The 25,323-nt window shown below is 39.7% G+C and overlaps 1 protein-coding gene across 4 annotated transcripts in view; it reads left to right on the forward strand.

Moving 5' to 3' along the window:
* msra (methionine sulfoxide reductase A) overlaps positions 1 to 24,876 on the forward strand; it is a 50,094-nt gene extending 25,218 nt beyond the window's left edge. For all 4 annotated transcript variants that reach the window (XM_036147185.1, XM_021308630.2, XM_012882562.3 and 1 more), the window contains exons 2-6: positions 1,071 to 1,139; positions 1,783 to 1,902; positions 7,036 to 7,140; positions 7,562 to 7,668; positions 24,340 to 24,876. In XM_036147185.1, the coding sequence (XP_036003078.1) occupies positions 1,071 to 1,139; positions 1,783 to 1,902; positions 7,036 to 7,140; positions 7,562 to 7,668; positions 24,340 to 24,510 (572 nt within the window). In that variant the 3' untranslated portion in view covers positions 24,511 to 24,876. The remainder of the gene's footprint in view (positions 1 to 1,070; positions 1,140 to 1,782; positions 1,903 to 7,035; positions 7,141 to 7,561; positions 7,669 to 24,339) is intronic.
* The last annotated feature ends 447 nt before the right edge of the window (positions 24,877 to 25,323 follow it).

A 25,323-nucleotide genomic window follows, 5' to 3' on the forward strand; every position in this document is an offset into this window, starting at 1 on the left:
CTGTTTTACTGTCTTGCAGTAGTATATTACATATAATACAATTATAAAAGGATAAACTATTATCTGGTTGACTCATTGGACAACCAATCAGAATGCACTGTATCATGGCTCCAATGGCTTTTGGAATAAAAAATAAACTGCTCTGCATCATCACAAATCCCCCCCCCCCCCCCCCCCCCCCTCTCGTTAACACTGGAGATGATGAGCTTTTCCACGTATTGATTTTTTTGTTTCACACCAGATCTACACAAAAGGGGCTCATGGAGACCAACAACCAATCAAAACGTTGTTTGCCCTATGTTCCAAACGTACGGCATTTCTTATTGGAATCCATAACACCATGTAGTTGTTCAGGAATATAAGAAGCAGGAATTAGTTCAAATATAAATATCCAGAGTGGTGTAGCAGGAGACTGAGATAAACTTTGAAGAAAGTTGGTTTTGTCGCATATGGGCCTTTTTTTGTGTTGATTTGCCCTCACTTTTTTGGCTCATTATGAAATCCGAGTCCTTTCAGCTGCTCCCTTATTCAGGGTTCAACATAGCAAGTTATTATATCTAGCATCCAGAGGTGCATAGATGCCTCTCCTGACATCCGGGATTCAAACTCAGGTCCTCTGTATTAAAGAGTCAGACTTAGCTTGTTTCAATAATTATCCTGTTGAAAAACAGGATTATTATTTTTTTTCAGTCTGTTGGCGGATGCTACCAGAGATTTATTTAAAATAACTCTAAGAGTTTCAAAGAGGATGCACATATGCTCTAATAAGATTCCCAGAAGCTTTCCTTCACCTCAAATAGAGGCTTTTCACACATTCTGTCTTTGTTTCACTGCGGCTCCAGGTTAGAGTACCAGTAGCTTTCTGTCAGCTGGTGTAAAAATGAACCTGATGTTGATAAGCAGAGTAAAAGACTAAAACACTGAATTAGCTGGGATACAGCCTGTTTTATTTTAGTTTTTAACCACAATAACCACAAGTGAGAGAGCTTAGATTGTTTCAATTTCATTGTTCATCCAAAATGTAGTTTTTGCTGTTATTAACTTTCATATTTTTGTCCCTTTCCATGCAGCCAAACATGATGTGAATGGAAACAGGACTGTTCCACCTTTCCCAGAGGGCACAGAGATGGTGATGTTTGGTAAGTGTCCAAATGCACACTAGTCGATTCATGCTGACTTACAACTACGGTTACAAGCGAAAATGTGTCTTTATGTGGACAAATCAAACTAAAGTACTAACATTTGTTCCTTCTTATGCCTACAATATAACATTATTTAACTGGAGTGTACTAGACTTGCACTATTTTGTAGTTCTTTGTTGTGCATTAAGCAGACTAATGTCTGTGGCTTTGCAAAACAACTCAGCTTTCCAAACTGAGTTTCTAATTATTTTTAAAGCAAGGACCATTTAATTGGCTACAGAAGACTCTACAAGGTTGTTTTTTTCCCTCTCAATCATTGAGATTGATCAGAAATGTCTCTTTACATCGAAATAAAGTGTGAAGCATTATACTCAGTAATTGCTCACATAGAAAAATGTTGATGAACAATTCTTAAAAATGTACTGTTTGTGCTTTTGACCTAGAAATGTTTGCAGTGATTAGGTGCAGTCTCATAATAATTGTTAAATTAAACTGTCTAAGGTAGAGAAAGACCTACATTGTTGTAGCTTATGTCATAACTGACCTTACATTCTTTAAAAAGAGCAAAAAGAAATTGCTCTAATAATGTCAGAAATTGTATGGCCAAGACTAATACTGTCTCTGTTCTGGTTTCTCTAAGGCATGGGCTGTTTCTGGGGAGCAGAGAGGAAGTTTTGGACACAAAAGGGAGTTTACTCCACCCAAGTTGGCTACTCTGGGGGATACACACCTAACGCCACTTACGAGGAAGTGTGCACAGGTAGCCTCTGCATACCAACACGCACGCGCATGTGTTTTCTATTGACAGTTAATAAACTGTGGAAAACAGGACAGAACAGAGACAGAGGAGCGACTCATTTCCCTCAGGCCCTATTAAACCGGGCCATGGATAAGGCTGCTATTGATGCCTGACCACTCTGAGCTGGGACTATTTCTGTGTGTGATTCTTCCCGTCCATCAGCACAGAGTGAAGCCATCATTAGCCTTGCATCACCACCTGTCTGTTACTCTCTTAATCGGTTTTATTTTGACCATTTTGTTTATAGGTTTACCTTTATTAGGTAATGCTTAGAAATCAGAAATAAAAAAAAAACCTGAAAGGAACTATGTAATTTAAGAAAAAAAAAAGATTTGCGTTCACAAGATTGAATTTGTAATAGATTATATTTCATTATGCCAGGGTAAAAATTCTTTATACATGCTTGAATATGTTGGTGATTAATATATTCTTAATTCAATTCAATTCAATTTTATTTATATAAAAGTAGACAGGGTGTCTGCCTCACGGACCAAAACTGGGATATATATATATATATATATATATATATATATATATATATATATATATATATATATATATAATATATATATATATATATATATATATATATATATATATACACTGCTCCTAGATACCAACGTTACCCGACCTTGTAAACTTTTGGAGCAAAGCTAATTGGCCTGGTTTGGTAAATCTGCCCCAAAACTCGCCGAGTAAACATAGCTGCTGATAAATTGCTTACAATTCAGTATTAATGCACAGTTTGAAGGTTAAAGACAGAACTATTAATTTAAAGTTTATTTCTTAAGTTGTTCCTGATGGTGTTTTTGTCTAAAATTTGTATAAATGTGTGTAAAACTGCACTTAAATACATGTTAAATGCTTGTAGAAATAGGTTGATGGGTTTGACTTGTCGGCTTTAGAGAGCTATTGGCAGAGAGGGAAAGTCAGGTTTAGAGTTTAGAGGTTTAGGGAGTTGTTCCGTCTCCGGACAAATCGAGGAAGTTTCTTCGTTTTTTCACTTTGTTTTGTGCATATTTATACAGTTATTGTTGCACTGACTAGATTAGTGTAGTTTGCATGTTCTTTATGTTCTGTCACAACTTTACCTTTAATGCACGTTAGCCAGTTTAGCAGGTTTGAACTCCTAATTGAGCGTTTTTAATTAGTTCTGTATCTTGGTTGAAAGGGGCCACTTGGCTGAACAAAGTGCGTCTCACACCCTCACATATTCAGGAAAGACAACAACTGAATATTCACTGTTGGTTAAATATTTACAGTCAGTTCAGCTTAGGTCCAATTTGTGATGATTAAATTTGCATATCTTTCCTCTGATTTGAGAATAAGTACCTGTTTGTACATTTAAAAACACTCCCACACTGTTCATTACTTTTCTCATATGCAGTCTTGTTTTTTTTTTTTTTTTTTTTTTGGTCCCTCAGTTATTGACAATGTTCACCATACATTTTCTTACATTACAGTCAAGTAAATGTTTGTTTATTATCGCCGTTAGCTCAGAGGTGAGGTATATTTACCTCACAAAAGAAACAGAAGATATTTAGGAGAAATGTTCCAGCTCGTATTTCCTACATTAGGCCATCACGTGTGTACGTACCTATTAAAGGTACAAATGATTAGAAATTTAACTGAATGACATTCTAGATACATAAAACCATGACTTTGCTGTGCTGATCTCCAGGAACTCCTTCAACAGTGATATTAAATTCATATCTTTATATTTCCGTGTGACAACCTTTACCTTCTGAGTTGACTGTAATTAAAGCACAAAAATACTAATATGTTTGATAGGCATTCATGCTTTTAGTTTGAAACTCTTTTACTTCATAGACACATCCAGAAATCCAGGAAATGATCCCAAAATAGTTTTTTTATTGGGGGGCAAATTGTGAATCCTATAACTTTGTGTCACTTGTTTCTTGGTGCTGCTTCCACGGTTATTGTTGCCTGAGCTCTAAGATGGCAAAGTACCTGGATTCACCAAACTCTTCTGCTAAACGATCTCCGGCTTTGACAGGAGTGAGAGATAAGTCCCATCCTGCTGCTGGTGTTTAGATCGTCCTCTGGGACTCATTTATGTTGTTTCCACTACTGAGAGGAGTAAAAACGATACCCAGGCTGCATAAAAACGACATAGCACACATGCAGTATCTGTAGTTCCTGTATTTGTGCTATACACTGCAAAAAGGGAACTAAAAGTTAGTCAAATTTTCTTGAAATTAGTGTATTTTTTCTTGATCTGGGCATGTAAATAAGATTATTTGCCAATTGAATGAGTATTTTGATGCCTAAAATAAGATAATTAGATATTCGGCACTTGAAATAAGATGGTGGAGATCAATTGTTGCTATTTTAAGTGCAAAAATCTTATCCCATTGGCAAATAGTCTTATTTACCTGCTCAAATCAAGGAAAAATGCATTCATTTCAGGAAAATTTTACTTACTTTTAGTTCCCTTTTTGCAGCGTATGCAGCTCGGGCATGAACAAAAGTAACACAGATGAATAGTAACGTTGGTCACTCTTTGCTTCATCTTGTCTGGTCTTATGCTACGAACCGGGAAACGTGTTTCCTGGCGGCAAAACTCTTTTAAAGTTCTCCAAAATCAGAAACTGTGTCCGCCTGATGATCCGACCCGCTCACCTGACTGCTTCATCCTGAGTAACAGCCTGATTATGAGATCATTTGGCACCTGGATGTACGTTTCCCGGCCAGCTGCCGCTTTATTTTTTTTTTTCTGCTCCGATCCCAATCTTTACTGTATTTCACATCCAGCCCGAGATGAATTTATTCCTGCGAGATTGGCCTGGTGAGACATTAATTTAATGCGGGCCGCTGCTTTGTCTCTGTTCACCAATATCTGCCGTAGGAATCCATAACTCCTGATATTAAAAAAGTAATAAGGCAGAGAGAGACATAGGAGTGGAGGTGGAATGAGAGACGTGGAGAAGATGAGGTGTCACGTAATGGGTCACACTCATTACCAGCACCAGCTGCTGTTTGACTCGCAGCAGAGGGGATCTTTCTTTTGCAGAAAATCAGCTCTGGACCAGCCTGGCCTTTCAAGGACGCCTGATGTATATTGTGCTTTTCTTGTGTAAATCTGCTCTTTTTCGTCTCGCATCTTAAAAAGGAATCCAGATATTAAAAGTATTAAGGCGTCAGTTATCAGGGCATGTTAAAGATTATGTGATACAGGCACGTTGTGCTGCAAATAAATAAAAACATCAAAAGATTATCTTTTTTACTACTGGCTGTTATTAAAGGTAAAGACTGCCAACCTGCTAATGGGGTCAAATTCGGTCCGGTTTAGTTAGTTTCGGGATTGCAGCAGGAAGATCATGCAAAGTTTGAGGAAGCATTTGGGTTTATGTGGAAAAACTTTATATATAAATATATAAATTCAAGTTTTAAACGTAAGTTGTTTATTTTTTTCCCCCTAATTGGCTCAGATTTTCTGCCATGAAAATGTCGCTCAGCTCAGCTCTAGAAGAGGCTTCTGGTGACGCGACCTCTTTTCTTCCAGCGTCGAGTAGAAACTGTCTGTCTCAAGGAGGAAAACATGCACAAAACAGGAGTTTGTTTAATGAGGACAGAGCAACTCAAGCAGCTGAAGAAGCCCAACATGCTAAGAATAAATGTTGCTTCTGTTAGCTGCTCCCTCCAATGTGAACAACGCTCTGCAAAATCTCTGCAAAATCTCTGAAATTTAAGCTTTTAGGTGGTTATTTGTATAGCTGTTGGTTTTTATGAATCTTCTGACTAAATCAGATTTTTTTTCTATCAACATTTTGCCTTTTTTGGACCGACTAACAAATGCGAAGCACCAAGAACAACAGGGTGATTTAGTTGCATCTTGACCTCTTCTTCAGCAGTTAGTTAACTTGCTGTCTTTTATTAATACACCTTACATCAAACATAGTTATATCTAGGACTGGGGTTTGCAAAAGGTTCCTGCGTCTTTCTAGCTGCCGTTTTTCCATGTTCTCTCCATGTTTATGTGGCTATCTTCCTGTTTCTTTCCATTGTCTTTATGTCGTCCAAAACAATCAATACATGAACTAATAACAGTTGTTTCCAATAAACATTCAACACCAGGCTTCAGATCATCAGTTACATTTTTCTACAGTCAGGTTGCTTTGGATGGCTTATTTTGTTTTAGTCTAAATAAATGAAAAACTGTTTCGCATTAGGCAAGGCAAGGCAAGGCAAATTTATTTATATAGCACAATTTAGTACAAACACAATGCAAAGTGCTTTACATGATTAAAATATAGCAAATTAAAAGCAAGTAGGAATAAAATGTAGATAGAAAATAGAACAAAAAAGTGGGGATTCAGTTAACTAGAACAGACGAAGGCAATCCTAAACAAATGTGTTTTTAATCTTGATTTAAAGGAACTCAGGCTTTCCGCACTTTTACAATTTTCTGGAAGTTTGTTCCAGATAAGTGGAGCATAGGAACTAAATGCTGCTTCTCCATGTTTGGTTCTGGTTCTAGGTATGCAGAGTAGGCTGGAGCCAGAAGACCTGAGTGGTCTGGAGGGTTGATACACTGATAACAAGTCTGTGATGTATTTAGGTGCTAAGCCATTCAGGGATTTATAGACTAACAGAAGGATTTTAAAGTCTATTCTCTGAGATACAGGGAGCCAGTGGAAGGACTTTAGAACTGGGGTGATGTGCTCTACTTTCTTAGTCTTAGTGAGGACGCGGGCAGCAGCGTTCTGGATCAGCTGCAGCTGTCTGACCCACTTTTTAGGCAGACCTGTAAAAACACAGTTGCAGTAATCTATTCGACTAAAAATAAACGCATGGATTCGTTTTTCCAGATCCTGCTGAGACATCAGTCCTTTAATCCTGGAAATGTTCTTCAGGTGATAGAAAGCCGACCTTGTCACTGTCTTTAGATGCTTTTGGAGGTTCAGGTCTGAGTCCATCACTATACCCAGATTTCGGGCCTGATTAGTGGTTTTTGATGTTAGAACCATGTCTATGATCTGAAATATTGAAGTGTGGCATTAAGACAAAAACCACAAATCGGGCGCAAATACGTGTCCGCAGAAAGCTGAAGCTGATGATTGTACTTTGCAGGCAGAACGGGACACACCGAGGTGGTGCGAGTTGTTTACCATCCAGAGAAGATCAGCTTCAACGGTCTCCTGAAGGTCTTCTGGGAAAGCCATGATCCGACTCAAGGTAAAGGCCACGGTCATGCCTGCACCCTGAAAGGACATTAGGGCTTATTTTATTGTTTTTTTTTCTTTTGCTGCTCATTAATATACAACATAATTAAGCTTGGATGCTACATGGGGTCCACACATCTATCATCTGGGGCTTTTAAACCCCGCACATGCAACCGTATGTACGCCAGCCGTGCAAAGCTTGACACACGGAGACTGACAGACTGACAATCTGACAGCGAAATGATGACATGATCAGAAAGAAAGAAAAAAAAAAACAGCTTTCGGTTCAGCCGCGGCAGAGGAAGACAGGTTATATTTTTGGAAATGCTGTCAGTTGTTGTTTGCCAAGAACTGGAGACAAAGACACCACACTGCGACTGAAATCCTCATTTATTAAAAAATAAATAAATAAAAATGAACATGTGTATTTTCAGGGATGCGTCAAGGGAACGACGTCGGGACGACGTACCGCTCTGCCATCTACGCCTACACGCAGCAGCAGCTCGAGGAAGCGTTGGCCTCCAAAGATCAGTACCAGAAGGTGAACACGAGTCTTTATCTGAAAAAAAATGTGTGCATGAAAGCATTTTGATTCAAAGTAATCTGGAGAAAAGCCTCGCTCCGCGCGAGAAGCTCCGGATCTGCCGGCTGCAGGACGGACATTTTGGTCATGCTCTGTGTAGAAGAGGAGGACAGCATGACGGACTGCAAGATGAGTTTTATTTAAAGGTGAAACTGAGATGCTGCAGAGCGAGCAGTCAAAAGGAAACCAATGCACAGAGCTAAACGGGCCTTGCAGGGTGGCACGCTGAGACAAAAGGGAGGAGCCAGTGTAAGGGCACGAGCCTGACGCCAGAGAAGAGAGGCAATTTATGGCTGAATGCAACTGAGACACAGAGTAGAGATCCGCATCAAAAGCAGAGACTCTGTTAACGAGGAGAACTGAAACTGAGGGGAAAAAAAAAAATCCAAATAATCAAAAATCCTTTCACCACAGCAATGATGTCTGAGTCGCTTATCTGTGTTTGTAAGGAAAGGGTGTAAATAAAAACAACATCCCGACCAGAACGGCTATAATCACGATCTAAACACGGTGCGGTGATGATGTTCGTTATCAGGATGACAGTCAGCGAGTTGTTCTTTAAAATAACTCAACAGTTATTCAAGGATTCAGACAAACAAGAGCTGGGTTTTTTTTTTAATTATTAAAAAAAATACAGCCAAAGTTCTCAATCTTTCTGTAGTCAAAGCTGCTGAGTTGTACCTGGACAGAGAGCTGGACCTCCTCCATCCACCACCAGAACCAGAACCAGAACCAGGACCATTTAGAGAAGCACTTCATAAGATCAGTTATTAAGATTAAATGTCATTTCAGTTCAGGTCAATTCAGTTCAATCAAACTTAGTCTAACCAAGACACATTGATTTAATTGTATTATGTTTAATTAAAGTGAGTTCAGTTCAGTTTAATTCAGTTCAGTTACTATTTACTATTTGGAAACTTGGTTCTAGTTAGTTCTGTTTAATTCTACTTAGTTCGTTGTTAATCAGTTCGGATCAATTTAAATTAAATCAAATCCAATAAAAGTAATTTGAATTAATTAGTTAATTAATTAGTTCAGTTAAACTGGATTAAGGTCTGCTTAGTTCGACTAAATTTTGTTCAGTTTCAGTTCAAACCAAATCGGTTCTATTTATTTAAATTCAGTTCATTTCTTTTCATTGTATTTTTGTTAAAATGAAATTTATTTAATTAACTTTGTTTGGATATATTTAGTTTAAATAAATATACGGTATATCTTTTTTGAATCAGTTTAGTTCAATTAAGTTCATGTCAACTCAGTTTAGTTTAAGTCAAATCAGTTTTACTTGGTGAAATTAAATGAATTTCTACTCAGTTTACTCTAATTTAGCTGAATAGTGTTTAGTTCTACAATCCAGGAAATACTCTGACTCACTGATCACAGCATGCCAATAAAGTGGCCAAAGAAACAAGCAGATATATGACTGAACTTTCACGTCAACTCCTTTACTTGTCTGTAGCAAGCACGGGGCGACAGTAAAGAGAAGCTGGAAGAATCCCTCAACAGAACGAGCTTAGGATGAGGAGCTATGAACATCGTGGCCTTTAAATTCTTATGGAAGTATTTCTTTAGAACCAAATCAGTTTGAAATCAGGTGAGCTGAATGATCCAACGTCGTTTGTTTTGTAAATTTATAAGTCCAACAACAGCTGATGGTTTCCTTATTGAGCATTAGTGAAGCAGGACTTTAGTTGTTTAAAACATGCTACAGATCACTGGACTCTTCAGTTTGGCGATTGCGTCACTATACTGTCCTGTGGGACGTTGTTTTAACTTGATACAGGCATAAATTTACGCATTAAAATTCAGGAAGTTCATGTTGAGCAAAGTTTTTGACTGTAGAGCATGTTTCCTTTGTTGGACACAGCCCTAAACATTTGCCATTTTGACTTTTCCATGTTCATTTTTCCTCATTATCTTCAGTCTTCTCCAGAGCCCGCTGGGTGCTGGGAGGGGAGGGGGGATTAAAACCAGAGCTCATTAAAATCCATTCTCTAACTTCAGATAACTGGACGCAGAGATTTGCAGCCCATTGCCTCAGTTTTGTAAACCCTAAGAAACCGATTTGCTCTTTGTTTGGGTCAAATCTAATCTGGTGAGTTTTTATCCCTGTGTGAAACGCTGATCATTCCTAAGCACTCATTCAACTCAAAGCTTGATCTGTTTTGATTCAGATCAGCCTGCAGTGTTTCTGCTCTTAAAGGACCATGAACCTGGTTAGTTTATGTTTGATTATTAGGCCTAAAAGTAAAAAAAATACACAAATATCCAGCTTTCCTGAACCAAAACGCCTTACAAACACAATTCTTTTGTTTTTTTAGTCTTCATCCATGACTCTGAAAGCAACATTTACACGTTCATTGACAATATTTTTCTCCTCATACATTTAGTTTTTATAATTCAGGTTTTTTTTGTGTAACTCAAAGAATGGTTTGTCTCTATCAGGATGCTGGCGTTCATTCGTCTCAGTTTGACTTCACTTCCCAGCATCCCCCTCTGCTCCCCGGGCCCACTCCCGTCAGAACCGTTCGCGGTTTCCATATTTCTGCTCTTACATGCAGCACACATACGTCCGTATGCTTTTAAAGTCCACTCACACAAAGGCCGTTCACACGCCGCCTCCCTCGCCAAACCCTCTCCTGCTGAGGCTTTTCCACCGCCGTCGCACCAAAGGGCTTGTTTCCATGGCAACTGACGGGGGTAGAGGCTACTCTATTCGACTCTATTCTTTTCTAGTGTAGTCTGGTCTTCATTAGTCCTTTTTTTTTCTCCTGCTCCTCACCCTGTTTGCCCTTCCTTTTCTTTTCGAAACCTTTTCTTTTTTTTTTTCCTTTCAGTAAAATGTGTCTGAAAAATAAAATACATAAAAGGTTTTCTGTAGTTTTTTTTTTTTTTTGGGGGGGGGGTTGGGAGGAGGGTTGCCCCATTGCTTTTGGTTGGTTTGAGGTCTTTTATGTGTAGAATGAATAGAAAACAAAGTCAGCCAACAGGAAGGTGGGACGATAATGTAAGGAGATCTATGAACAGCAACCCGGAGGAGAGATGGATAGATAAGGTTGAACACGCTGAGAGGTGAGGAGTGGAGATTCAAAAGGTTAATTAACAGAGATGTAGAGATTGTTGTGACTCTAACTGCTTCAATACAAAATTGTGCTGAAGTGAAACTGTTAAAGCTTTAATCCTTTTGAAGGTCAGGCTCTTTTAAGGGATGTTGCGCGTATTGATTTCCTTCAGTAGCTTGTTTTCCAGAAGCGCCTCAAGTTTTGATATTTATAAAAAAAAAAAAAAAAATCTTTATTTTGTTGCTCTGGTAGGGATGTTTCAGGGGCCAGGAAGTGAAGAAAAAGCTCATAAGGGCAAAAATACTTTGCTGGAAATTAGAATCATCACGTAATGCAATTTAATGATCGAAAGGTTGTTTTATTTAGCTGCTTTCGTTTATGAGTTTAGAAAGAAAAAGCTTATGTTACTCCAGTGGAGCGAAATGGAAATACGTCTAAACATAATGCAGAAATATGCAAATGAACTAAGCAATTACAGATATGCTAGAAATTCCCGGATATATTCAGGCATCCGAGTAATTTGACCATAAACAGCGTAAACTTGCCTAAAGTTTTAATATCCGTCTTTTTGGAGATCCTCCATTAATGCCATAACAACAAAGACCAGGAGCTACCGAGCGGATGACTGCTGTTGTATTTTCTCTAAATGTTTGATTTACTTTTGTTTTTTTATGGCAACAATTCCCAACAAATGACGCCTCAAGACACTCTGCAACACAAACATGTCCGGTTTATATCCAGCTATGTAGACGGCAATTATTTACAGATTAATTTCAGGTCAATCCAGTTTGTTCCACTAGTACAGCAAAATTTATATCCAGTCACATGCAGCTCAACTCAATCCTAATTATAATAAAGATAGTCGCTTATTTATTGCCAACTGGTAAAAAGGTATCTGTCAAAGTAAGCCCAGCTGATTGCACGGACTTCTCAACCATCTTTAATCCGTTGCAAGCACGTGGCGACAGTAGAAAGGAACCACTTAATTTTAACAACCTCCAGCAAACCAGACTATAAACCCATTTACACTACCCTTTTTTAACCGACCCATGCCGAGTTCAGACCGAGCTTGGATCAGTTAACCGTGCTGAGTTTGGTTCTGACGACCATTTACACATCACGCTAGCACGGTTCCTCTCCTCCTAGTGACGATCTGCGGTACTACAGCTCTCTAGGATTGAAGGAGGGAATCAAGCAAATAAAAATGGCGGTGCCCGTAACATTTAGGAAGTTATGTTTGGTTATATTTGTGATATTTCATTGTTTGCGGAGAGTCAGTTGAAGAAGGCAACCTTTGGTAAATTTACTTGACAGAGTCGGCTTTTGAGAAGTGGATAAGACAAACAAACGTCTAATCAGGATTTACAGACACAGGAAACAATGACAGACACTGAGGTTCATCACACTGCTAAGCAGAATCATCACTGGAAACCGCATGGCACGGTAGGGCAGCTAGTATTATTATGAATGTCTGACATGACGCGGTCTGCTTATGCGATCTTTGTCATCAGAGAACCGAGCCAGTGAAAAACCGGGCTGAGCCCACCCATTGAACTGGTCTAGATTTAGCGCGGTTCGGTTGTGTCTGGCTCGGTTCAGTTCAGTTGCTTTCCGTTTACACTCTATAGTCATCTCAGTTACTGAGCTCGGACCGTTCTCAGCACGGTTAAAAAAGGGTCGTGTAAACGGGGCTTTAGTATGTTTAGTAGTTCACAAAACACCTCAATATGGGATTAAGGAACTGTTTGGGCAGGACAGCGTGTTTTGTGAAAGAGACGGTGATGCAGCAGAGGTAGAGGTCCGCCCACCTCTGTCCCACCTCCGACTCGCCAGGCGGGGTAGTCCCTGGCCCAGATCAGCTGACTTGTACAAGGGCAATCCTGCTCTTGGGGTCAAGGGAATACATATATCAGTAAAATATGGATTGTGCAAAAATGATACAGATGCAGAGGTACTGGGCCAAGAGTTCTTTGTATGCAAAGCTAATGGCAATACTAGCTCTCTCAGTAGCTATGTCTACAAGCACAAAATTTCACGATCAGATTAAAATGTTTTCGGATTAAATAATCGGATTGCACCGTTTATATGGGCACACAATTGATTAATCTGATCATAATGTGTGTGTATATACACCTGTCTTAATTCAGAATAGAACCACTCTGACATGCGCAGTTATCAAAGTCCCCGAAAAATAAACACAGAACAAGAACTTCCGTCTTTGCTAAACAAAAAATAGCAACCAAAGCAGTTTTATACGAGTTTGTTTGTCTTCAGAGCGCCCAGGCTGGACCTGCACGATGTTCTATAGTTCAAACGTTACTGAGTAAGCTACTATTTTGAGCTCTTTTATTTTTTCCAATAGAAATGTTGCATTGGGAGCTCCGACAGTTTTTGTTCCCGATGTATTTCTGCCACTGACCGTCTGCCACATTCGGAATAACTTGATCCTGACAAGCGTTTATATCTAAATTGATTGGATTATCAATCGGCATAAGCCACTGCTCTCATTCAGATTACAATTTCATTCCGATTGGCTTGTTAACATGCCGCTTTTTTGTTCCGATCGACCCTTTATTCCGATTACTTTTGTCCATGTAAACGTAGCTAATGACTTGGACCTGGAAAAGAATCTGAATCAGAATCAAGTTTAATCGCCAAGTAGGTTTGTACTTACAAGGAATTTGACTTGGTATTGACGGTGCAGACAAAAAACACAGTAAAATAAGAAGTAAAATGGATATATACACGGAAGCTGTATACACTCAGCAGTTCACCCCAGCTAAGATCAGGTGAACTGGGCCGGGAGTGAGAAAGAAAGACAGAAATCACAACAGCTCCGCCAATTACTTCAATCAGAAAAGAAACAGCTAAAAAACAAAAAAGCTCCTCTTCAGTGTCAGGGACTTTCAGCCCTTAAATAAGATTTTTAAAGATTTTTACATCTCCTGGTTGGGGGCGAGGACTTTCAGTTTGCCCTGGGATTTTTTGGGTCGGCGTTATGTCCTGAGCAACGAAGGTTGGTGAATGTTTTAAGACCTGCATGATGTTGCTGCTGTCTACTTTGTACGAGATTCATATCTATCTACTTGCTAATCAAATAAAAAGACAAATTATGACTTAGAATAGACTGAAACATTGAAAGAGTAGTAAAGTTTTTATGTCAAAAAACATACAAAAAAATACCACACACAGTGGATAAAGTCAGGCTTCCTGTTTGTTTAACCTCTGTGTTTTAGATGAGGCTTGTTAATGTACAAGTTCCTTGAGACGTGACAAAGATGAGCTATAAGAAGCTTTAAAAACGAGCAACAAAACCTTAAAATCAATCCCACATCATATAGGGAACAACGCTAGTGGGGTTAATTGCAAAAACAAAATTCTGCAACTGCTTCTTATCTCTTACAAACGCTGCAATTGCCCCTAAAACAAATACTCAAGGACCGTTTAAAGGAAAGGCGCTGGTAAAGTTATTTATTTTTTATTATGTTTTAGTTCATCAAGAAAAATTGGAATCAGCTAAAATCTGTATTTGCAAGTCGAAGCTTTATGAAAAATCGCTCTTATCTGTAATAAGACTCCGGAGTTCAATGGATGAACCAGCGTGAAGTTTATAGAACAGGGTGACGCCCAAAAAGTTAACTTTCATCCATGTTCATCTGAAGGATGAAGAATCTCTCCGGTCCTTTCGGGTCTCTGTTGGGTGATCTAGGGAGATGGGCCAATACTAAATATATAATTCACTGTTTTTGCTTACGTTGTTTTCTAAGCTAATGTGAATACATCTGTAACACGCTTTGGCCATTTAAATGTCATTATTCAGGCAAACACACACACACATATATATGTGTATATCTGGAGTGTGTAACGAAAATAATTCCCCTCTGAGATTATTAAAGTATTTCTGATTCTGATGTATGTAATCTATGAGAGTAACGTCTATTTGGCTGTAACCATCTCGTTATGTAAACTTCTAGAGGTAAATCAACCAAAATACGACCTGCTGCAGCACAGAAATCATGGTGTCCAACTATGACATCATCATGGGGTCCAGTACCGACGTTGGCTCAGATCGGTCTCATCTCTACAACAAAGACCTTCGAGTACCACAGACTGCCGCGGCTTTGGAGGAGATTTTCTTTCTTTCTTCTTATTTTTTTTCCCCACAGAAACCCAGATGACTTTCTCTCCGTAATTGAGAGATAGTTGATGCACGGATAGATTTCCTGACTCTAACTCTGACAGCCATGTCCTCCTGAAAATCTCTCTTAGATTTTTTTTTTTTTTTTGTTTCCGCTCATTTTTTTTTCTCCTCACCAGATTGGCTCTCCCACCCCCTCCCATCTGCGTCTGCATGTGTGTGCACGTACGTGAGTGTGTGTGTGTGTGTGTGAGAGAGAGAGAGGGAGAGAGAGAGGGAGAGAGAGAGAGAGAGAGCACTTGGCCTTTAGCAAACACACTCCATGCCAAACCATCTGGGCATTAAATCTGTCCTACTCAAAAATCGCTTCAGTTGCAAAAGTAGCGAACACACTCTCATGCTCACGCTTTGGGTTTGTTCCGATGATGCATAATTTTCATTGTTTGTACCAGTACAAAGTCCCCTTGATGATAAATGGCGTAAAGCTATCATTTCTTTAAATTTTTTACCGTTTCCCTTTCTGCAAACATAACGAAAACTTCAATAACTGACAGGTTATTTTTTCTCTCTCTCTTTCTCCTCTTTGGGAGTTTAGTCATCACATTAACCTCCGCATGCCTTCAAATATTTATACATTTTGCTCCAAAAAAAAAGAAGAAAAAATCTCTTTAAAGTCTTTGTGTTCATGGCATCCAGCTACCCGGTTCGTCTTCTTTATTTCATACAAGCTGAAAATCCAGAGTGTGTCAAAAGCTCGGAAGATTTCTCCCCGGACTTGCAGATCAGGCGCTGACCTGAATCTGTGAAAGGCTCGGTTAAATACAAAGCTAAACGCTCTTTTATTCCCTTTTTTTTTTTTTTTTTTACTAGGCAGCCATGAAAAATGCAGTCAGAGGAGCAGAGAGAGGGTGAAATGAAAGCAGAGGAAGCACTGAAGTTTAAACCAGAGAGGAGAAAGTTGGAATAAAAAAAAAAAAAGGAGAGGGAGAGAGAAAAACAGTCTGGTTCATTTGGTGTCACGGTATTGACCGTGTCCGCTTCGCCGGCTGCCTTGATTGTATTGTTCACACAGAGCATGATTGGGTAATTTGGTGTGTGTATGTGTGTATATGTGCAAGGCACAACAGCGCTGCAGAAAATTACCTTGCAGGCGGCTGGTGGTTGTCTGCAGCATGAAAGGAGCCTCCCTTTTCTTTTCTTGCCTCCTACCCATCATTAGGGTGTGCACTGCGTCTAAAATGGCAGGTAGTGGTAAATGTGTGTGTGTGTGTGTGTGTGTGCGTATGCTTGATGTAATAATGTGTGCTGGGCCTGTGGGTGCAAGCATGGCTCCTAAAAGCGGGGTGTTTTCATTGTTCTGGTATCTTTTCTGGCTGATCCATTTTCTTTCCATTCTTATATCCACTTCTAAACACAAAACCGCTGCTTTTATTTCCTTTGCCTCTTTGTGTACAAATTTTCCTCTGTTGTGCCTTCATCCTGGCAGCCTTACCTTGTTTCAGTCCCCTTTTTTTTTTTTTATTCCTTTCTCTGTCTTGTGGCTGCTTATCAGTGTTGTTCACGTTTTCCTGCTTTACCCGAGCAGTTGGAGGTATTTGCATACCAAATGAGCAATCTACCTCTCTGACATGCAAATTAATGGATGTGAATTATGCATTTATAGCACGCAGCTAGCGCAGCGTCAGGCACCGGCACAAGCAAATGCTTTGAAAACATTGAAAAGAAGGAGGGACAATAAAGATGCCACCACAGCAGGGTAACTGCGAGGGGGACGCTGCCTTTTTTTGAGCGTCGCATGTAGAATTAGTGTAAACAGTGCAGCGGCCATGTTTTCTGCCAGTGGCCAACATTTTACTCAAAATCAAAAATTTTTGGTATCAAAATCAAGGGCTAAAAGTGGTTCTTTTAAAAATGAAAGTCTTCTGCTCAGCCTTTTTATTCAGAACGGCGTATGAATGCTTAACCTAATTCAATATGTTCTTAATTTCCTTTTACCTTGTTTCTAACTTCTTTTAACTCTGTAGCACTTTGAGATCTTGCTGATGAAAAGTGAATTAGAAATTACATTTCTTCTTCTTCTTCTTATAATTATCATTATTATGAGAATCCGGTCCGGAGCTCGAGCTATTAGAGATTCACAAATCAGAGTTTTGTTTTTGCATTTCAAATACAGATTTTTACTGATTCCATTTCTATTTTAGCCACAGTTACCTTCTACCCCCCAAAAAATGTGTCGCTAAGGACATCAAGGACACAAAAAGAAGAGGAAAAAAGAGTTTTCTCTCTTATGGTCCCAGTGGTTTCTCTATAAAGGCCAAAATTTCAGAATAAAAGTCCTTTTGCCTTGCATTGTGATCATCAGGGTTTTAAGGCGAGTCCATTCCTCCAAATCCTCTCTACTGTCTGCTGTAAATTTCGGACTCTGTAGCCAGGACTCTCTGTAGAGCTCGGTGCAGCCCTGGTTTTTGTGACAATGCTAACTTTGCAACACAGAAGAAAAAAAAAAAAAACAACAACAAAAGAAACTGTATCGATATCATGGTGAAAGACTCAATTTCTCCTAATTTTAGCTTCCTTTCTCCTTGCTCCCTTCTGAGTATAGACAATAGACAATTGACAAACCGGCGCAGTGTGGCTCTCTATGAGGTTGTTGTGTATATATATATATATATATATATATATATATATATATATATATATATATATATATATATATATATATATATATATAAAAGTAAAGATCTCTGTGGGATGCTATGATCTTTCATTAACAGATACCTGAAATAAAAGCACAAAAGTCCTCCACCAAATCAATTGGTGCTGTAGGCTATTATATTTTAAGCTACTTCCTGTCATGTATTTCACTTCAGAACCTGATTCTCACAGACCGAATGAAAGAGACTGTTGCCAAAATGCTAAAACCTGAGGCTTAATTGCAATCTGTATCATCATCACAGTATTTAATAACTGAAAGTATTTGAAAATATGTTTCTTCTTGCTTTGTCATCAACTACCAACCATTATAACTTTAGTCCAATTATAGCTGCTGTGTTGTATCTATACCTAGACTACACATATGCAGTAGTAGATGGAGTCCATTAGGAAGTTTACAGGAAGTGATGAATCAGAATGAAAGCTGAGCTCACCGACTGCCTTTTGTTTCTCTTTGCCGTCTTCTGCTTGTAAAGCCTCACAGACCCTCCGGGTTTGTTTGCCGGCTGCGTTGCTAACAGTCTCCAAGTGCTGACGTCAATTAAGCTAAAATGGTTTTCGAATAATTACCTCTCTCAAAGCATTAGAGCCACCAATGTGTGAAATTACTGGAGGACTCTTTTAGTGGGATTGTTTTTGTGCTAAAACAAAAGAAGTCGTATTTCCCTAAAGGATTGTCTTTTAAAAAGTGAAGTGCTGCCACGAGGGTGTCGCATTAAAGCTGTTTTTCATTGGCTTTTGAAACGTTGTACTTTAGTTTTTTGTGTTTAAGAGAAATTATTCATTTGGGATTTTCCCCCCCTCAGCTTTCATGTTTTTACTTTACTGTATTAAATCCACAGAAATAAGCATTTCCTCTCAGAACAGCTCCCGAGTGGCATCAAATTCCCCTGTTGTGGTGAGTTTTAGCTTGACGCATTATTTTGTTGATCGTCGCTTGGACGGCTTCTTTTTGACGCCAGATGGGCTCATGACCACATGTTGAGCTGTTCTCCCCACCTGTGCATGGAAATATCCAGGTGCCAAGCTAGAATGCAACCAGCAGATTGTGTGCAAACGGCACAGGATTGTAAAACCGCCACTCGTGTGATGCTTTTGTTCGCTACAGCTAGGAGGAATCGCTTTGGGCCTCACTCCCAAACGGCTGTGTGAGGTTCTGTGGCTTTCTGCTGCTGGAGATACAAACAATGCACGAACTGACATGTCATCTCCGAAGGCCGAACCCAGAGCAGTTTTAAAAGATTTATTGAAGCGGCAGGTGTAGCCGGACTGGTGAACTGCTGGCCCCGACACAGGAATCACTTTAAGGGAGAGGAACAGGTTAGTGGCTGAATGAGAGCCATTAAGCTATCTTTAATCCAGAGAGTGGCTCAGAATCCAAGCAGTGACTCCATTGATATCTTGGTTGTCCTTTGTAAACCGAGGCAGAGTCCAAAACACAACTTAATGCTGGGGAATTGGTCCAGGGTCCCGCACAAGGGATCAGACGTAGGCAGAGGTAACAGAGGGAGAATCAAAAAGTCTTCATTCAGACAAACACAAAGGTAACAGAGAGGCTGAGTCAGTCACAGGTCGATGTCCAGAATCTGAAGACCAAACGAGGGAGTCTGACAGGGGCGAGGCAAACAGGCAGGAATCCACAGAACGATCTGATTCACACGCAGGAAGGCAGTGGTTTTTGAGAATCTGGCGCATTGATGGAGCCAGGTATAAGATAAGATGCTTTATTTATCATTATACACACAACGAAATTTCGTAGATCAGATGAAGGGTTAGCCTGAGCTGCTGCGGCTGAGCGGGATGCTGCTAATGGCCGACCTGACCAGCATGAGCGGCCGGAGATGGAGACACTTGGAGAACATGCACACTCCACACAGAACCCGGGACCTTCTTGTTGTGAGACAACCACTGTACCACCGTGCCACCTATATATAGTGCTACATTAACCTGACAGAAGCCAGACAAATGTTGCTCCGCCTAGCTCCACTCACATCCATCTGGGACATTGCCCGTAGAAAGTGATTTCTCCAACCAATTTTATTGTCCAGCCAATCAGGACACAGGGCTGGAGTTTCATAGATGTGACGTAGTGGAGAAGCGACCGTGACGTGAGACTGTTTTGATAGCAATGGTGGCTCGCATCGAGGAAGCAAGCGTTAACATTGATGCTGCTATTTCTTCCGTCTTGTCCAATCTACCTAATATTGTTTCATTAAAAGAACATCAGAGAACGCCTCTGAAGGCTTTTGTTGGTGGAAACGATGTTTTCTCCCTTCTCCCGACCGAATTTGGCAAGTTTTGTTTTCCGGAGCGCGCCGGTGGCGGAGCGGTTAGCGCGAACCATGTTAGGAGGGCTTTAGTCCTCAACGCGGTCGGCCCGGGATCGACTCCGACCCGCGGCGCTTTAACGCCTGTCTTCCCCCTCTTCCTGTCAGCTCACTGTCAATAAAAGGCGTGCCACTAGAGCCGCAAACACATTATTATTATTATTTAATTTTTTTCTGCGTCGCTCTCATCAGCGTCACGGGTTAGCTTCGGTGTGAGTGGTTGAAATAGCACGTCGATAAAGATGACAGACAAGTGGCTTATCCAATCATATGCAAGAATTTTTGATAAGGCCCAGCCTTCAATAAAGGCAATTCCTATGGCGGTGTCCCAGATGGATGTGAGTGGAGCTAGGCGGAGCGACATGCGTCTGGTGGAGTCAGGTTAGTGCTACATATCATTAGCACAGGTGCAGGTAATCAGGGAATAATTGTTAGAGCAGCGCAGGGAGTGACGTGAGCAGCAGAGAGTCCCAGCACAGTTTTTCTCAGAAATAAGCATGCCGATATGCTAAAGTAGTACAAACCTTTCTTATAAATCGTTTTCATAAATCCCAGAATCTCCACGGTGTCCATTGAGCTTTATTTTCGTCTTCCATCCTATGATTGGCCAGCCCTGCTTACTTTTTGTCGTAAAACTGTCAAACTATTTGGTCACTTCAGGCGTCAGACGTTGAACTTCTACAGCCAGAGGCATCGTTACAGCTGACCTCCATGAATCACAAGCCTTAATTCTTGGTCCTTTTTTTATATTGTGTTACCTTCCACTGATTCCACCGTATGTTGGCTTTGTTCATGGTTTGCTGCAGAGCTCATATTTTCTTTAGACAGTCGACAAATGTCCGGCTCTATAAACATCTTTAAGCAGCGTGGCAGGTAATGTTCTCAAGCTGATTCCCACCTCTCATTTCAAATATTGAAAAATAATTAAACATGTGAAAGGTTTAATTGCCCTATAATATCTTGTAAAGATGATTTATTTCCTTTTTTGAATCATCGTAAAAAAAAAATAGCCGCACATTGCACATAATGACAGGATATGGAGCGTATAACCAAGCTCTGAATTATGGCATGCGGCGTCTCTAAATCAAACGAAGCGCCAACCCCTCAATAATTAACCTGAGCGCACACAGACTGTCTTAACATTCACATAAAATTTTTACTGAGTGAAACTGGAGCGTCTTTGACTTTTTTGATTTGACGCAAAATAAACCAGCTCAAACGTTAACGATGACCCTGGACCGAGGAGCAGAACCGACGGCCTCAGTAAATCGTCGACCAGCAGGATAGTAACCATAGACTTAATAAACTCTGCGTTTTGGGTTCGTTTCTGTCAAGTCGAGGAAAAAGAAATAAGAGCAGCTTTGCAGATAAAAGCCTAAACGAATAAATGTCAAACCACATTTATCTCCGGCGCCGTCCCAGGAGATGATCAAACCGAATGCTCTGCTGTAGAGCTCCCAGCTAGAAACGCCGCAGCAGCCTCCGTCGCAGATTAAACTTTCATCACCGCGTGTGTGTGTGTGTGTGTGTGTGTGTGTGTGTCTGCGTGCCCACTGTCTGCCTTTGTCTTTTAAATTACCCACACACCATCTGGTTGAGTAATTTTTATAACAAGCCGGAGAAGGTGTCATTACCCACCGATGCGGCGATTGTGTAAGTCTGTTTTTGTACGATTTAGACGTATGGGATGCTAATGGCTGCTTGGCAGAACGAGGTGTCGATGGGATTAGTCCAGATGAAAGGTTAATCATTCTTGAGGTAAATCTGGTTTTTACGCAGACACATAAACAGCGTGAGGGGCAGAAAAAATTGAGACGGGGACCTAAAGATGGGCCTGTAAAGTTTTATCTCAGAATGGAAGAAAGTCCAGGCAGATGTAACCTTGGGAAAGGAAAGTGGTAGTGAATCTCACAGAATTATTACCAGAGGTATTTTTGCCTTATTTACCAACATTAAGTCAAAGAACGTAGGTAAATAAATGTTAAAACGAGCTGTACATCAAGTCAGTGAAGTTATTTAAAGCTAACCACGGACAAATCGACAATAAAGCGCAACTTTAACAGTTTCCCCTGAGAAATTTAAATAATTAATATAGTGCTGCCTCTTCTTTGAGTGGTGGAAAAGATTTTTCTTCCACTTAGCTTTCCATTAATATCACAGAAAACAGATTTATACGAGCAGCTAGCTTCTGTCTTTCTTAATCTTTCTTTTATTTATCCATCTTTCTCTATAGTGGATCTTTATACATGGTTATATTTTGGAGGCTGCCTGCCTTTCTTCATTCCTACTTCTTGTAAGGAATGAAAATCTCTTTAAAAGATCTTCGTTTTAAAGATACTAATGAAAACGAAAATCTCTTTAAAATCTAGATCTGCCAGAGTTCAGAATATTTTGGAGTATAACTTCATCCAATTTTGATTTTGTTACGTTTGGGATCTGTTTCGGATCCATTCATGGGATCCATCTAGCAACAAAAATGTGTTTTCCAAGAACAAACACGCCGTCTTATGTCATAGATGAACTCAGGAAGGTGGATCTTTCTTTCCAACAGACTTTTGGTGATTTGTGACAATCAAAGCAAATTATATTTCTGTAGGACATCTGAGAATGACCACAGAGCCGTTTACTTGTTAAGAACGCGCTGCATTGAGCGTTGGTGTTTATAATAATCGAGTTTAAACAGACGTGATCATCCCCACATTTGTATGAGGCAAACGTTCGGGACAAAACCTGAAATAAACACATTTATCCCGTTGGATCCAGCGCTCCCGACACAAGCAATAAAAATTCATCTATAAGCATTTTTCTTTAATGAACAACTTGTGTTTCACCATCAGGGCGGCAGGGCGCCCCCCTTGTTGAACACTAGGGGAAACACTGTTAAAATATCCAACTTCAAATATATATACTAACCAAAAATAGTTAGTGCAGTAGATGTTGTCATGCTGTCATTGAGCCGTAGCAAGAATTTACTGTAAAATTCAAAGACTCAACTGATGCAACCAGGAGTTTTAACATACATATATCCAGAACACACAAAACGCAGCAGAACTAGGCTCAAGCATTACACTTTAATTTAACAACTAAGCTTAAATGTCATAATTTGTGGTGGTTGTTGTTGGCCCCAAACGCAGAGAGGCAGACGCAGAAGTTATTGGTGGATTTAATGAAAATAAAAACTCAAACAAAAACACTGGAGGATGCAGGAGCCAGGGCAAAAAGCAAACGTAGATCTGGGAATTCCAAAAAAGTAAAAAACAAAGCAACTGGACTTGTTTTCCGTAGTTGAAGACGTTTCGCTTCCTCTCCAGGAAGCTTTCTCAATTCAATTAAATTCCTGGAGAGGAAGCGAAACGTCTTCAACTACGGAAAACAAGTCCAGTTGCTTTGTTTTTTACTTTTTTGGAATGACCATGACCTGGATGACTGAGAATCTTCACCAGCGTAGATCTGGGAAGCAAACGAGGAAGAGATCGGTCAACAGGAAGCAAACAGTAGAAACCGGCGGCAAGTGGAAAATGAGAGGCGCTTAAATACTGGGAGGATGAGAGCTGGAACAATGGCAGGGATTGATTGACTAATTGATGGCAGGAGAAGGAGCTGGAGGAAAAAGTGAGGAGAGAAAGGGAGTGGCAACAGGGGGCGAGAGAGAGCAACAGGGGAACAAGGAAAAGAATAAATGAATAAATGCCTGGACATAAGGAATAAACTAAATACATTACAGAAGGGACCTGAGACAAGGCTGATGCAATAAATATAAGAAACACAGGACGAACCAGGGGAAAACCTCAATGTAAGGAAAATAACTAGGATAACTTAGAAAAGACAGATATCAAACAAGGAAGCAAACCTAATCTAAAGATACTGAAATGCTAGGATTGGACCTTCGTACAGACCAACATGCTGTGAGTCAATCACTGCTGTGTTCAGCAGCTGCATGCTTTTATCCACCTTTTACTTTGTTCTAGACTCATTTTAGCATTTGGGAAATGAATAACCAGTATTCCACCTTCTAAACATTCGGGGTAACTCTTGTCTGAATTGCATTTTCCCCACTGACAACATTTAATGATTTCTTCTGATGTTTTTGAACAAAATCCCTCTAACTGCAATGCGTTTGTAATGCAATGTTGTCTGAGGTAAAGGCCCTGCAGCTTATGCAGGGGAAGGGAGTTTCACTTTGGGACAAACTGCAATCGCTGATTGGTCAGTTATGTTTTTTGTTTTTTTTTTGCTTTTCTTACCTTAACCCAGTTTCAATCCAGTGTTACCTTTTTAATTCAGTTTTATCTTAATTTCTTGTCTTCTTGTTTCAGTTACAGCTTTGCTTCACAGATAAATTCGCTGAACTTTTTAATAATTGTTGTGAATTTTCTTCTGTTTCATTCAGGTTCTTACAGAGGAAGGCTTTGGTCCAATTACCACCGAAATCACTCAAGCCAAGCCATTTTATTATGCTGAGGACTACCACCAACAGTACCTGAGTAAAAACCCACATGGATACTGTGGCCTGGGAGGGACAGGAGTCTCCTGTCCGATAGGACTCAACAAGAAGGCCTGAGAAATCCTCACCAATCTGTCCTAAATGCAAAGAGAGGTCAACATCGCAGCACTTATGACATGTAACGCAGTTTCTTATCATATCGTAATTTCCTGCTCTGCCTGTCTGTAAGATGAGGCTGTAAATTGAACTCTAGTTTGACAAAAATTGTGAAATCGATCAGATTTTTCTTTTTGTTTGAAGCCTTTTTATAATAAAAGGCCTTTAACTTTCTATTTTTATAATCTGTTTTTATGAGTTATTTTAAAATTACAGCTGCTTATGAAATGATTTTGACAGTTTTGCCCAGAGGATTATTATTTAGGAGCTGTGCGCTTTGGAAGTGATGCAATTTGTTTTGAATAAAGCAGCCTGTGACATTAGAAATGTTGAGTTTTTTCTTTCTTTTTCTTTACTTTCCTTCTTATTGGGTCCAACAAAAACAAAAACCCTTGTTTTTGGTGGACCCACTTCCTATTGATACAGGTTAATTCATTAAAGGTCCATTGGCAGGTTGTTTGACTTTTTTTTATTTATATATACGTCAGTAGCTGACTCTGGTTGCATATAAAGTTTTTATGAAAGATTATCATGTCCTTCTGGTGTATTAGTTGTTATTTTGTTATTTTATGCTTTGTTTTTGCTCAGTTTGTTAGTAAATAAAGCATTTTGTGTTTATTTATGATTTAAACGGAAGTATGTAATGCCCATATAAGCAGCAGGGGTTAAAATAAGGAAGTGGCTAACAGCTATCAGTGTGTTCCAGCCAAACAATGAAGAATGTTCCAAGATTCAGTGGGGAAAAAATCCCAAAAAATTATGATTCCAAGGGGG

Source organism: Fundulus heteroclitus, chromosome 15, assembly GCF_011125445.2.
Source record: "Fundulus heteroclitus isolate FHET01 chromosome 15, MU-UCD_Fhet_4.1, whole genome shotgun sequence".
NCBI classification, from domain to species: Eukaryota; Metazoa; Chordata; class Actinopteri; order Cyprinodontiformes; family Fundulidae; genus Fundulus; species Fundulus heteroclitus.